At 38.5% G+C, this 14,090-nt stretch overlaps 1 protein-coding gene across 1 annotated transcript in view; it reads right to left on the bottom strand.

Moving 5' to 3' along the window:
- The window catches only part of LOC142233449 (uncharacterized), a 66,460-nt gene that overhangs the window by 42,703 nt on the left and 9,667 nt on the right, over positions 1–14,090 (bottom strand). The window contains exon 5 of the mRNA XM_075304380.1: positions 6,504–6,694. Coding sequence (XP_075160495.1) covers positions 6,504–6,694 — 191 coding nt within the window. The remainder of the gene's footprint in view (positions 1–6,503; positions 6,695–14,090) is intronic.

The raw sequence follows: 14,090 nt of genomic DNA, 5'->3' as shown, positions 1-14,090 counted from the left end.
GGGGAAATCAAAATTTTGCTCGCGCATCGCGAAAATCCGAGCTACTCTCACGCAAAGCTGGCAAAATCGCTAAAAGTTGCCAAATCAACCGTTACAAATGTAATTAAAGTGTTTGGGGAACTTTTGTCGACAGCCAGGAAGTCTGGATCGGGGGATAATCGAAATCCGGAAGCCGCTGAGACGACAAAGAGAGTTGCCGGTAGTTTCAAGCGAAACCCTAACCTCTCTCTCCGAGATGCCGCAAATAAGCTGGGTGTATCGTCCACAACCGTGCATCGAGCCAAAAAACGAGCTGAACTATCGACTTACAAGAAGGTAGTGACTCCAAATCGCGATGATAAACAAAATACGACGGCCAAAGCGCGATCCCGGAGGCTGTACACGACGATGCTGACGAAGTTTGACTGCGTGGTAATGGACGACGAAACCTACGTCAAAACCGACTACAAGCAGCTTCCGGGACAGGAGTTTTATACGGCAAAAGGAAGGGGAAAGGTAGCAGATATTTTCAAGCACATAAAACTGTCAAAGTTCGCAAGGAAATATCTGGTTTGGCAAGCCATCTGTACCTGTGGCTTGAAAAGCAGCATTTTCATAGCTTCCGGGACTGTCAACCAAGAAATTTACGTGAAAGAGTGTTTGAATAAACGTCTGCTGCCTTTCCTGAAGAAACACGGTTGTTGCGTACTGTTTTGGCCGGATTTGGCATCTTGCCATTACGGTAAAAAGGCCATGGAGTGGTACGCCGCCAACAACGTGCAAGTGGTTCCCAAGGACAAGAACCCTCCCAACACGCCAGAGCGCCGCCCAATTGAGAAATACTGGGCTATTGTCAAGCGGAACCTAAAGAAGATCAAAAAAACTGCTAAGGACAAGCAGCAGTTCAAGGCAAACTGGCTTTCTGCGGCGAAGAAGGTGGACAAGGTGGCTGTACAAAATCTAATGGCAAGTGTCAAGCATGAGGCCCGGCAATTCGGATTTGGAAAAGCGAAAGCCTAACTGAATATTTTTCCTGAATTTTATACTAATTGAACTTGAAAAAGAAATTTAATTTGATTTTTTAGATAAACGATTTCACCGATTTACACGCGTTTTCCCTTGACCAAATTTTGACCGTATCACCCTTTAAGTCTTTTATATAATCCCCAACAAATTTGAGAGACTGCAGATGGTATCGAAAATGTTGGTTTATAGAATGGTGCAGTGTACCACCGGCCCGCCCGACTATAGAGTTTCCTTATCGGTTTCATTTGTGATTTTGTAGATTTATATCGCAGGTCTTTATTTCGTGTCGCCCTCTATGGATAAATGCATGTGGTATAAGAAATTGTGAATTTATTTATATCCACCACCATAGAATTGTGATGGGGTTGTAATAAGTTTGTCATTCCGTTTGTTACACATCGAAACATCGATTTACGACTATATAAAGAATATATATTTTTGATCAGGGAGAAATTCTAAGACGATATAACCATGTCCGTCTGTTTGTTGTTATCACGCTACAATCTACAATAATAAAGCAATCGTGCTGAAATTTTGCACAAACTTGTCTTTTGTCTGCAGACAGGTCAAGTTCGAAGATGGACTATATCGGTCAAAGTTTTCATATAGTCCCCATATAAACCGACCTCCCGATTTGGGGCTTGGGCTTCAAGAAACCGTATTTTCTATCCGATTTACATGAAATTGGGTGCGGAGAACGTAGAGGGTAATCATGTGGTGATATCTGATGGGGGAAGGGGACATCCTCCATGCCCGACTTTTTCCAAATTGGGCCAAAGTTCTCCGATTTGGGTGAAATTTCCAAGGAGGGACAAAGACCAGCTATTTTATATTTCGATATTTGGTCGCGGAGGTCGACCACTCAGTAAAAAAAACAAAAATTCTCTGATTTACTGGAGATTCACCGAGAACACGCTTTGAAGTTATGAATTTATTATATGATTTTTTAATATTTGCACGGGGAGGGGGACCTCCCCCTTGCCCGACATTTTGAAAATTGGAACAAAATTATCCGAATTGCTTGGAAATTTTCAGGGAAGGTTGAAGGGGACGTCTAGGCAAAGAACAGCTACCTTATTTTTCAATATTTGGTCGAGGAGGGCCTCCCTTTTGTCCGACTTTTTATACCCTCCATCATAGGATGGGGGGTATATTAACTTTGTCATTCCGTTTGTAACACATCGAAATATTGCTCTAAGACCCCATAAAGTATATATATTCTGGGTCGTGGTGAAATTCTGAGTCGATCTAAGCATGTCCGTCCGTCCGTCTGTTGAAATCACGCTAACTTCCGAACGAAACAAGCTATCGACTTGGAACTTGGCACAAGTAGGTCGGATGGTATTGAAAATGGGCCATATCGGTCCACTTTTACGTATAGCCCCCATATAAAGGGACCCTCAGATTTGGCTTGTGGAGCCTCTAACAGAAGCATATTTCATCCGATCCGGCTGAAATTTGGTATATGGTGTTGGTATATGGTCTCTAACAACCATGCAAAAATTGGTCCACATCGGTCCATAATTATATATAGCCCCCATATAAACCGATCCCCAGATTTGGCTTCCGGAGCCTCTAAGAGAAGCATATTTCATCCGATCCGGCTGAAATTTGGTTTATGGTGTTGGTATATGGTCTCTAACAATCATGCAAAAATTGGTCCACATCGGTCCATAATTATATATAACCCCCATATAAACCGATCCCCAGATTTGGCTTGCGGAGCCTAAGACAGAAGCAAATTTCATCCGATCGGGCTGAAATTTGGTACATGGTGTTGGTATATGGTCTCTAATAACCATGCAAAAATTGGTCCACATCGGTCCATAATTATATATAGCCCCCATATAAACCGATCCCCAGATTTGGCTTGCGGAGCCTAAGACAGAATCAAATTTCATCCGATCGCGCTGAAATTTGGTACATGGTGTTGGTATATGGTCTCTAATAACCATGCAAAAATTGGTCCACATCGGTCCATAATTATATATAGCCCCCATATAAACCGATCCCCAGATTTGGCTTGCGGAGCCTAAAAGAGAAGCAAATTTCATCCGATCCAGCTGAAATTTGGTACATTGTGTTGGTATATGGTCTCTAATAACCATGCAAAAATTGGTCCACATCGGTCCATAATTATATATAACCCCCATATAAACCGATCCCCAGATTTGGCTTGCGAAGTCTCCAAGAGAAGCAAATTTCATCTAAGCCGGTTGTAATTTGGAACATTGTGTTAGTATATGATCTTTAACAACCGTGCCAGAATTGGTCCATATCGGTCCATAATTATATATAGCCCCCATATAAAACGTTCTCCAGATTTGACCTCCGGAGCCTCTTGGAGGAGCAAAATTCATCCGATCCGGTTCAAATTAGGAACGTGGTGTTAGTATATGGTCGCTAACAACCATACCAAAATTGGTCCAATCACACAAAAATTGGTCCATATCGGTTCATAATCATGGTTGCCACTAGAGCCAAAAATAATCTACCAAAATTTTATTTCTATAGAAAATTTTGTCAAAATTTCATTTCTATAGAAAATTTTGTCAAAGTTTTATTTCTATAGAAAATTTTGTCAAAATTTTCTTTCTATAAAATATTTTGTCAACATTTTTATTTCTATAGAAAATTTTGTGAAAATTTTATTTCTATAGAAAATTTTGTTAAAATTTTATTTCTGTTGAAAATTTTGCCGAAATTTTATGTCTACTTTGTCAAACTGAATTATATACGTATTGGATCGATCTTTTTTGATTTAATATATACTACGTATGGACTTACATACAATTTAGAAGATGGTGTTGGGTTTTAAGATACCTTGCCATCGGCAAGCGTTACCGCAACTTAAGTAATTCGATTGTGGATGGCAGTGTTTAGAAGAAGTTTCTACGCAATCCATGATGGAGGGTACATAAGCTTCGGCCTGGCAGAACTTACGGCCGTATATACTTGTTTTTTTTTTTTTTTAAGTACAGTAAAAAAACTAAAATTTGGCGACTTACTACTTGAGGACCGTAAATAGGTGAGCCGGTAATGGTGCGTATCGGTTCATGTTTTGGTATAGCCCCCTTATAGACCGATCTCCCGATTTTACTTCTTGGGAGTCTAGAAAATGTATTTTCTTTCCGATTTACCTGGAATTGGAAATTTTTAGGTAATTTACGACTACAAATAGGTGTGTCGAAAATGGGGTGTATCGGTCCATGTTTTGGTATATCCCCCATATAGACCAGTACCCCGATTTAATTTTTTTGGGCTTCTAGATACCGTATCATCAATTTAATTTCCTCAACGTTGAAATCTAGAGGTATTTTGGGACCACAAATAGATGTGATGAGAATGGGATAATAGATGTGATGAGAATGGGAATGAGAATAGACTAATCTCCCGATTTTACTTTTTATTAGGACCACTATTAGGTGTTTCGTAATGGGGGGGGGGGGGTATCGGTTCATGTTTTGGGTTAGCCCCATATAGACCAGTCTCCGAATTTTACTTCTTGGGCTTCTAGAAACTATATTTTCTTTCCGATTTGCCTAAAATTGCAAAGCTAGAGGTATTTTGAGACTACAAATTGGTATGCCGAAACGGGTGAGTATTGGTCCATGTTGTGGTACAGCCCCAATATAGACCGGTCTTCCGATTTCAATTCTTGATCTTATAGAAACTGTATTTTCTATCCGATATCCGTGAAATTTGCAATCTAGAAGTATTTTAAGACCGCAAATAGGTGTGCGGAACATGGTGCCTTTCGGTCCATTTTTTGGTATAGCCCCCATATAGATCGCTCTCCCGATTTTACTTCTTGAGTATGTAGAAACTATATCTTCTATCCGATTTGCCTGAAATTTGAAATCTAGAGGATTTTGTAGGACCATAAAAAGGTGTTCCGAATATATTGTGTATCGGTACAGATGTTGATATATCCCCCTTTAAAAAAACCAACCTCTGATTTGGGGTCTAGATTCTATAGTTTTTTTTCAGAACCACAATTAGGTGTGCTGAATTTTGTGTATCGGTGGATATTTTAGAGTGATTTCCCGATGTAACTCCTTGCGCTGGTGATTCATGGTGATGGATAAAGGGTGATACGGTCAAAATTTGGTCAAGGGAAAATGCGTGTAAATCGGTGAAATCGTTTATTTAAAAAATCAAATTAAATTTCTTTTTCAAGTTCAATTAGTATAAAATTCAGGAAAAATATTCAATTAGGTTTTCGCTTTTCCAAATCCGAATTGCCGGGCCTCACGCTTGACACCTGCCATCAGATTTTGTACAGCCACCTTGTCCACCTTCTTCGCCGCAGAAAGCCAGTTTGCCTTGAACTGCTGCTCGTCCTTAGCAGTTTTTTTGGTCTTCTTTAGGTTCCGCTTGACAATAGCCCAGTATTTCTCAATTGGGCGGAGCTCTGGCGTGTTGGGAGGGTTCTTGTCCTTGGGAACCACCTGCACGTTGTTGACGGCGTACCACTCCATGGCCTTTTTACCGTAACGGCAAGATGCCAAATCCGGCCAAAACAGTACGGAACAACCGTGCTTCTTCAGGAAAGGCAGCAAATGTTTATTCAAACACTCTTTCACGTAAATTTCTTGGTTGATAGTCCTGGAAGCTATGAAAATGCTGCTTTTCAAGCCACAGGTACAGATGGCTTGCCTAACCAGACATTTTTTTGCGAACTTTGATAGTTTTATGTGCTTAAAATATCTGCTACCTTTCCCCTTCCTTTTGCCGTATAAAACTCCTGACCCGGAAGCTGCTTGTAGTCGGCTTTGATGTAGGTTTCGTCGTCCATTACCACGCAGTCAAACTTCGTCAGCATCGTCGTGTACAGCCTCCGGGATCGCGCTTTGGCCATCGTATTTTGTTTATCATCGCGATTTGGAGTCACTACCTTCTTGTAAGTGGATAGTCCGGCTCGTTTTTTGGCTCGATGCCTGGTTGTAGACGATACACCCAGCTTATTTGCGGCATCTCGGAGAGAGAGGTTAGGGTTTCGCTTGAAACTACCGGCAACTCTCTTTGTCGTCTCAGCGGCTTCCGGTTTTCGATTTCCCCCCGATCCAGACTTCCTGGCTGTCGACAAACGTTCCCCAAACACTTTAATTACATTTGTAGCGGTTGATTTTACAACTTTTAGCGATTTTGCCAACTTTGCGTGCGAGTAGCTCGGATTTTCGCGATGCGCGAGCAAAATTTTTATACGCTGCTCTTCTTGCTTGGACGGCATTTTGACAACTGAAGAGTGAATTCCAAAATCAAAATAGGAGCAAATTCTACACACACACACCTTCAAAATGAGGAGTGTTCAGGTTTTTTAAATGCAAAATTGAAAGAAATACGTCAAGTTTATATTGACCAAATATTGACCGGATTACCCTTTATTAAAAATTCGGCCCGGCCGAACTTGTTTTAAATTGAGAATGCTCATTTAAAGCAAATGGTTTGTTATAATCATTTGCTTTTCAAGCAGAAGATTTTTTTTTTTCAATTACAGCAACACGAAATGAATTGCCATGAATTTCTCTTGTCCAAGTCAGTACATATATTGTGGCTAACATACAAATGGATTTCTGAACTAATGTAATACCATGAATAGTATTTGAGAACATCAAATCATACAAAATAGGATTGTGATTGGACTTTCGTCTCTCAACCATGGGATAATCATGGTTTACTATACATGCTAAAAAAAAAAAAAAAAAAAACAAAAAAAAAAGATTGGCTACATTTTTTCTGTTGTTGCATTTTAAAAAGTTGTCACTTTTATATAGTTTTCATATGGAGCACACGAAGTATGACCTGAGTACGAGATCTGATGAAAAACTAAACGTTACTAAAATTTGTTGCCATCTTCGCAACACTTCTGACACATTTACTTTAATCGATCTATATGATACTATATTGGGTTAAGGTCAGCTACAGTGACAGCCCGATATTTCAGGCTTACTGAGACTATTCAATCCATTGTGTTACCACAATGGTGAACGTCTCTCTTACCACTGGGTCCTGCCCGATTCTATGCTTAGCTCAATGACAAGGGACACATTTCCAGTTGCCCACAATATATTGCATCTGCTGATAGTGTTTTTATTTTATTTTTAGTTTGAAATTTACAATCTTGTGCATAGCGCGCGCAAGAAAAGCAACAGAAACAAGTATATACGGCCGTAAGTTCGGCCAGGCCGAAGCTTATGTATCCTCCACCATGGATTGCGTAAAAACTTCTACTGAATACTGTCATCCACAATCGATTTACTTGGGTTGCGGTAACTTTTGCCGATGACAAGGTATCTTAAAACTTCCTAATACCGTAATATATACCACGTAGTCCATACGTGGTATATATTAAATTTAAAATAGCCGATTAAATACGTATATAATTAAGTTTGACAAAATTTTCTATAGAAATAAAATTTTGACAACATTTTCTATAGAAGTAAAATTTGGACAAAATTTTCTATAGAAATACGATTTTAACAAAATTTTCTATAGACATAATATTTTGACAAAATTTTCTATAGAAATAAAATTTTTACTAAATTTTCAAAAGATTTAAAATTTTGACAACATTCTCTATAAAATTAAAATTTTGACAACATTTTCTACAGAAATAAAATTTTGCCAAAATTTTCTATAGAAATAAAATTCGAAAAAATTTTCTATATGAATAAAATTTCGACAAATTTTGCTAGATTATTTTTGCTCGAGTGCCAAGCATGATTATGAACCGATATGGACCAATTTTTGTGTGATTGGGGATCGGCTATATATAACTATAGACCGATATGGACCAATTTTGGCATGGTTATTAGCGGCCATATATTAACACCATGTTGCAAATTTAAACCGGATCGGATGAATTTTGCTCGTCCAAGTGGCTCCGGAGTTCCAATCTGGGGATCGGTTTATATAGGGGCTATATATAATTATGGACTGATATGGACCAATTTTTGAATGGTTCTTAGAGACTTTATACTAATATCATGTACCAAATTTCAGTCGGATCGGATGAAATTTGCTTCTCTTAGAGGATCCGCAAACCAAATCTGGGAACCGGTTTATATGGGGGCTATATATAATTATGGACCGATATGGACCAATTTTTGCATGGTTGTTAGAGACCATATATTAACACCACGTACAAAATTTCAGCCGGATCGGATGAAATTTGCTTCTCTTAGAGCAATCGCAAGCCAAATTTGGGGGTCCATTTATATGGGGGCTATACGTAAAAGTGGACCGATATGGCCCATTTGCAATACCACCCGACCTACATCAATAACAACAACTTGTGGCAAGTTTCAAGTCGATAGCTTGTTTCGTTCGGAAGTTAGAGTGATTTCAACAGACGGACTGAAGGACGGACATGCTCATATCGACTCAGAATTTCACCACGACCCAGAATATATATACTTTATGGGGTCTTAGAGCAATATTTGGATGTGTTAAAAACGGAATGACAAAGTTAATATACCCCCATCCTATGGTGGAGGGTATAAAAATCTCTCTAATGTTACTACAGCCCTTTCTGGTTGAAGTTTATAAATTTTGGCAAACCACTAACTACTTCCGCTTAGAATTTGTAAACACTGTGAAATACTGCTACCATAGAATTTAGAAATATTGCAAAAACAAAATAAAGTTAGATCATTTACAAACCCGGATATATACACAAATGGTAGTGCACAATTCCAAGAGAAGTTTCCTTGAGTGGACTGTATATAAAGATTAACTCTCGGAAATGTGAAGATTTTTGTAACGAAAAGAGAAGAAAACAAACGGCAAGTTATAAGTTTTAGAATTCAAAGTATGGCTTTATTCAGGATGACGGCAGCTTACCAAGGGCAATGACGAAGCACAAGTGAAGTTTTACAACAGACGAAGTGTCAGTCAGACATTGTGGTTTAGAATTAACAACAATTAAATTCATTTTGAGTAAAAGCTTTAGGGTTATCGCATAAAGGTTGAATTCAAGTATCGATAACAATAATTCATATTAGGTATTGGCAATTCAATTATTTACGTTAAATTCAAAATATTCAATAATGTAGATATTCAAAGTATTCAATAGTTAATAAAAAAACAAAAAAGTTGGGGAACGGAGTTCAACAGGTAGGTTGGACTATTTTCATTACTATTTAAAATACTACGAAATTCAAATTTTGCTTAACATAGAAAACGTATTTCTCTGATATAATTTTTTTCCCAAAAGACACTATGTGTCTATCTCGTCTCGTTCTGGGTGTTGCAAATATATGCGCCACACTGTGGAACAGGGTATAAAAAATGGACAGGTATATACCAAATTTAGAATAGATCTTAATGTACCTGAAATACTTCGGGATTTCCAATTTCATGGAAATCGAAAAAAAAAAAGAAATGGCTTCCTTTAATTCAGGAAGTCAAATCGGTGGGGCGGTTTATATGGGGGCTATAACGAAACATGGGCCGATATAGCCCAACTTCAAACTTGACTTGCCTGCAAACAAAACAGCACGGAAGCTTCATTATTGAATACTGTAGCATGGCTAAAACAGACATATGGGCAGTCGGACATCCTAGGTTCTCTTAGAATTTCTGCCTGATCAAGAATATACATACTCACATACATAAAAAAATTTTACGCCATATTAAAGATTATGCAACCAAAATTTTTAGATGCGCAATTTACATAATATTAAGGACAATTGTTTTTGAAATAATGCTATTTTAATTAACCCATTAACGCCCAAAATGAAACTGCCTGACAAAAATTGATTTTATGGGTTTTTATTAATTCAGTAACGACTAAATAAAAGGATTCGAATCCACGACCCTTTGTATGCAAGGACGGGTATGCCGGCCATTGCACTACGGATAGATCGTTAAGAATGTCTATATTTTAAAGAAGCCACATCTATGGCTCGGAATCAATACCAAAATCCTCAAGGGAAGTTCAAAATCTTTGGATCCAAGGAGACTTTTTTTTGATTGTGGGTTTAACAAATATGTACATCTGTTAGTTTATCCAGACCGAATCTTAAATATTCACCACCATGGACCAAGTATAATAGTCTCCTTTGGTTTCGAAGGTAGGTTAGGTTAGCTTAGGTGGCAGCCCGATGTATCAGGCTCACTTAGACTATTCAGTCCATTGGTGAACTTCTCTGCCCGATTCCATGTTAAGCTCAATGACAAGGGACCTCCTTTTTATAGTCGAGTCCGAACGGCGTTCCTCATTGCAGTGAAACTACTTAGAGAAGCTTTGAAACAATCAGAAATGTCACCAGCGTTACTGAGGTGGGATAATCCACCGCTGAAAACTTTTTGGTGTTCGGTCCAACCAGGAATGGAACCCACGACCTTGTGTACGCAAGGCGGGCATGCTAACCATTGTAACCATGGTGGCTCCCTTGGTTTCGAAGTTAGATTTGAAGTTTCTACTTATGAAGACTAAATCAGATTATGGATTTACAAAAAACAAGTATATACGGCCGTAAGTTCGGCCAGGCCGAATCTTATGTACCCTCCACCTTGGATTGCGTAGAAACTTCTACGAAAGACTGTCATCCACAATCGAATTAATTGGGTTGTGGTATCTTAAAACTTCATAACATCGTTTTCTAAATTGTGAGTTAATCCATACGTGGTATGTATTAGACAAAAAATGTATGTATAGGTAAGTCTACAAATAATTACGAATCGATATGAACTTTTGCACGGTACGCAGAGATATGGACCAATTTTTGTGTGATTGGGGATCTATTTATCTGAGGGCTATAATAACTATAGACCGATATGGACCTAGTTAGGCGTGGTTGTTAACGGCCATATACTAGCACAATGTACCAAATTTCAACTGACTCGGATGAAATTTGCTCCTCCAAGAGGCTCCAAAACTAAATCTCGGGATCGGTTTATATGGGGGCTATATATGATTATGGACTGATATGGACCACTTGTGGCATGGTTGTTAAATATCATATACTAACTTCACATACCAAATTTCAACCGAATCGGTTAAATCTTGCTCTTCCACGAGGTTCCGGAGGTCTAATCTGGGGATCGGTTTATATGGGGGCTATATATAATTATGGACCGATGTGGACCAAGTTTTGCATGGTTGTTAGAAACCATATACTAACACCATATACAAAATTTCAGCCGGATCGGATGTAATTTGCTTCTCTTAGAGGATCGGCAAGCCAAATTTGGGGGTCCGTTTATATGGGCGCTATACGTAAAAGTGGACCGATATGGCCCATTTGCAATACCATTCGACCTACATTAATGACAACTACTTGTGCCAAGTTTCAAGTCGATAGCTTGTTTCGTTCGGAAGTTAGCGTGATTTCAACGGACGGACGGACGGACATGCTCAGATCGACTCAGAATTTCACCACGACCCAGAATATATATACTTTATGGGGTTTTAGAACAATATTTCGAAGTGTTACAAACGGAATGACAAAGTTAATATACCCCCATTCTATGGTGGAGGGTATAAAAACTGTTTGTCCGAATTTTAGAGAAATCTTAGTTTACGAGAACCACCGTGGTGTAATGGTTAGCATTCCCTCCTTGCATACATGGGGTCGTGGGTTCCACCCCACATTCGACCGAGATACAAAAAGTTCTCCAACGGTGGATTGACCCCTTTCATTAATGCTGGTGACATTTCTGAGTGTTTCATAACTTCTCTAAGTGGTTTCACAGCAATGTGGAACACCGTTCGGACTCAGCTATAAAACGGAGGTCCCCTTGTCATTGACCTCTATATTTAGCTCTTAATCATAAGAGTGAAGTTCACCACTGAAGTATCACATTGGACTGAATAGTCTAAGTGAACATGAAATATCGGGTTGCCACTAAACCTAACCTAACCTAACCTAAGTTAGTTATAGTGACAGCTCGATATGTCAATTAACCCTCTAATGACCAATCCCGTCTTTAGTCGGGCTTCATTAATTCAGGAAGCTTTTAGTAAAGCACGCCTTAAGACAACAAAAGTGGATAAAATAAAAAGAAAACTTAGTTAAAACTGTTCATGAGGCTTTGCAGCATATACTGAATTTTACCATATAAATTTTTTCTTGTTTAGTTTTCTTGCTTTTGTATCGTTACCATGGAATATTTAATCAGTTGGCAAAAAAATTGGGGCATTAGAGGGTTAAGGTAGATGAACCGGTTCATAAAATGTAAATAAATCTCAAAATGTTTTCTAACGCAAATACATTACGTGTGGCTTGGATAACATTTTGGACAATTTTAGCCATGTGGTTCCCTATATTCTCTGTGGCTTTTACTGGTGAAGTTTAACACTATTTTCTAACCATAGAATTCTGTTGGCAGACATTATATTAGTGGATGTGATAGTTGTCGTGGCAGTGGCGATGATGACGCGGCGATGGGTATAATCAAAGACAATAAACTTTTAGAAGATAGGAAATTGGCTTGCGTCATACCAAATGTTGCATTTACCATGTTAGTTTCATACATGTTTGTAATTTTTTTTATTTGTTTTTCGTTTTTATTTTTTAAATGAAAAACTTAATTTTGTTAATGAAACAATGTTAAACAAAACAACAACAACAAAAAAATTACATTTTCCCGTTTAAGGAAATTTATTTCGTGCACTCAATTTCTTTTTATTTGCATTTTAATGCTATGTCAATACTTGACGTATACGCGTTTGGTTCGAGTATGAAACGAACACGGTAAATGGTTTGATCTCCTCAGCAGCCAATTTCCTATCTTCCTAGAGTTTATTGTCTTTGGGGATAATGACGTTTTTATACCCACCACCATAGAATGGTGACGGGGGTATAATAAGTTTGTCATTCCGTTTGTAACACATCGAAATATCGATTTCCGACTATATAAAATATATATATTCTTGATCAGGGAGAAATTCTAAGACGATATAACGATGTCCGTCTTTCCGTCTGTCTGTCTGTCTGTCTGTCTGTCTGTTGTAATCACGCTACAGTCTTCAATAATGAAGCAATCGTGCTGAAATTTTGCACAAACTCGTCTTTTGTCTGCAGGCAGGTCAAGTTCGAAGATGGGCTATATCGGTCCAGGTTTTGATATAGTCCCCATATAAACCGACCTCCTGATTTGGGGTCTTGGGCTTATAGAAATCGTAGTTTTTATTCAATTTACCTGAAATTGGAAATCTAGAGGTATTGTAGGACCACAAATACGTGTGCCAAAAATTGTGAGTATCGGTCCATGTTTTGGTATGGTCCCCATATAAACCGACCTCCCGATTTGGGGTTTGGGCTTATAGAATCCGTAGTTTTTATCCAATTTGTCTGAAATTGGAAATCTAGAGGTATTTTAGGACCATAAAGAGGTGTGCCGAAAATGGTGAGTATCGGTCCATATTTTGGTATAGCCCCCATATAGACCGATTTCCCGATTTTACTTCTTGGGCTTCTAGAATCCGAAGTTTTTATCTTATTTGCCTGAAATTGGAAATCTAGAGGTATTGTAGGGCCACAATTATGTGTGCCAAAAATTGTGAGTATCGGTCCATATTTTGGTATAGCCCCCATATAGACCGATCTCCCGATTTTACTCTTGGGCTTATAGAAACCGCAGTTTTTATTCAATTTACCTGAAATTGGAAATCTAGAGGTATTGTAGTACCAAAAATACGTGCGCCAAAAATTGTGAGTATCGGTCCATGTTTTGGTATGGTCCCCATATAAAACGACCTTCCGATTTGAGGTCTTGGGTTTATAGAAACCGTAGTTTTTATCCAATTTGTCTGAAATTGGAAATCTAGAGGTATTTTAGGGCCGAAAATGGTGAGTATCGGTCCATACTTTCGTATAGCCTCCATATAGACCGATTTCCCGATTTTATTTCTTGGGCTTCTAGATTCCGAAGTTTTTATCCTATTTGCCTGAAATTTGAAATCTAGAGGTATTTTGGGGTCATAAAGAGGTATGCCGAAAACGGTGAGTATCGGTCCATATTTTAGTATAGCCCCCATAAGGACGATCTCCCGATTTAACTCCTTGGGTTTCTAGAAACCGTAGTTTTTATCTGATTTGCCTTAAATTGTAAATATTCTGGTATTTTAGGCTCAC

The sequence above is a fragment of the Haematobia irritans genome, chromosome 1 (assembly GCF_050003625.1).
Source record: "Haematobia irritans isolate KBUSLIRL chromosome 1, ASM5000362v1, whole genome shotgun sequence".
Taxonomy (NCBI): domain Eukaryota; kingdom Metazoa; phylum Arthropoda; class Insecta; order Diptera; family Muscidae; genus Haematobia; species Haematobia irritans.
This window is presented reverse-complemented; position numbering and strand designations above follow the sequence as displayed.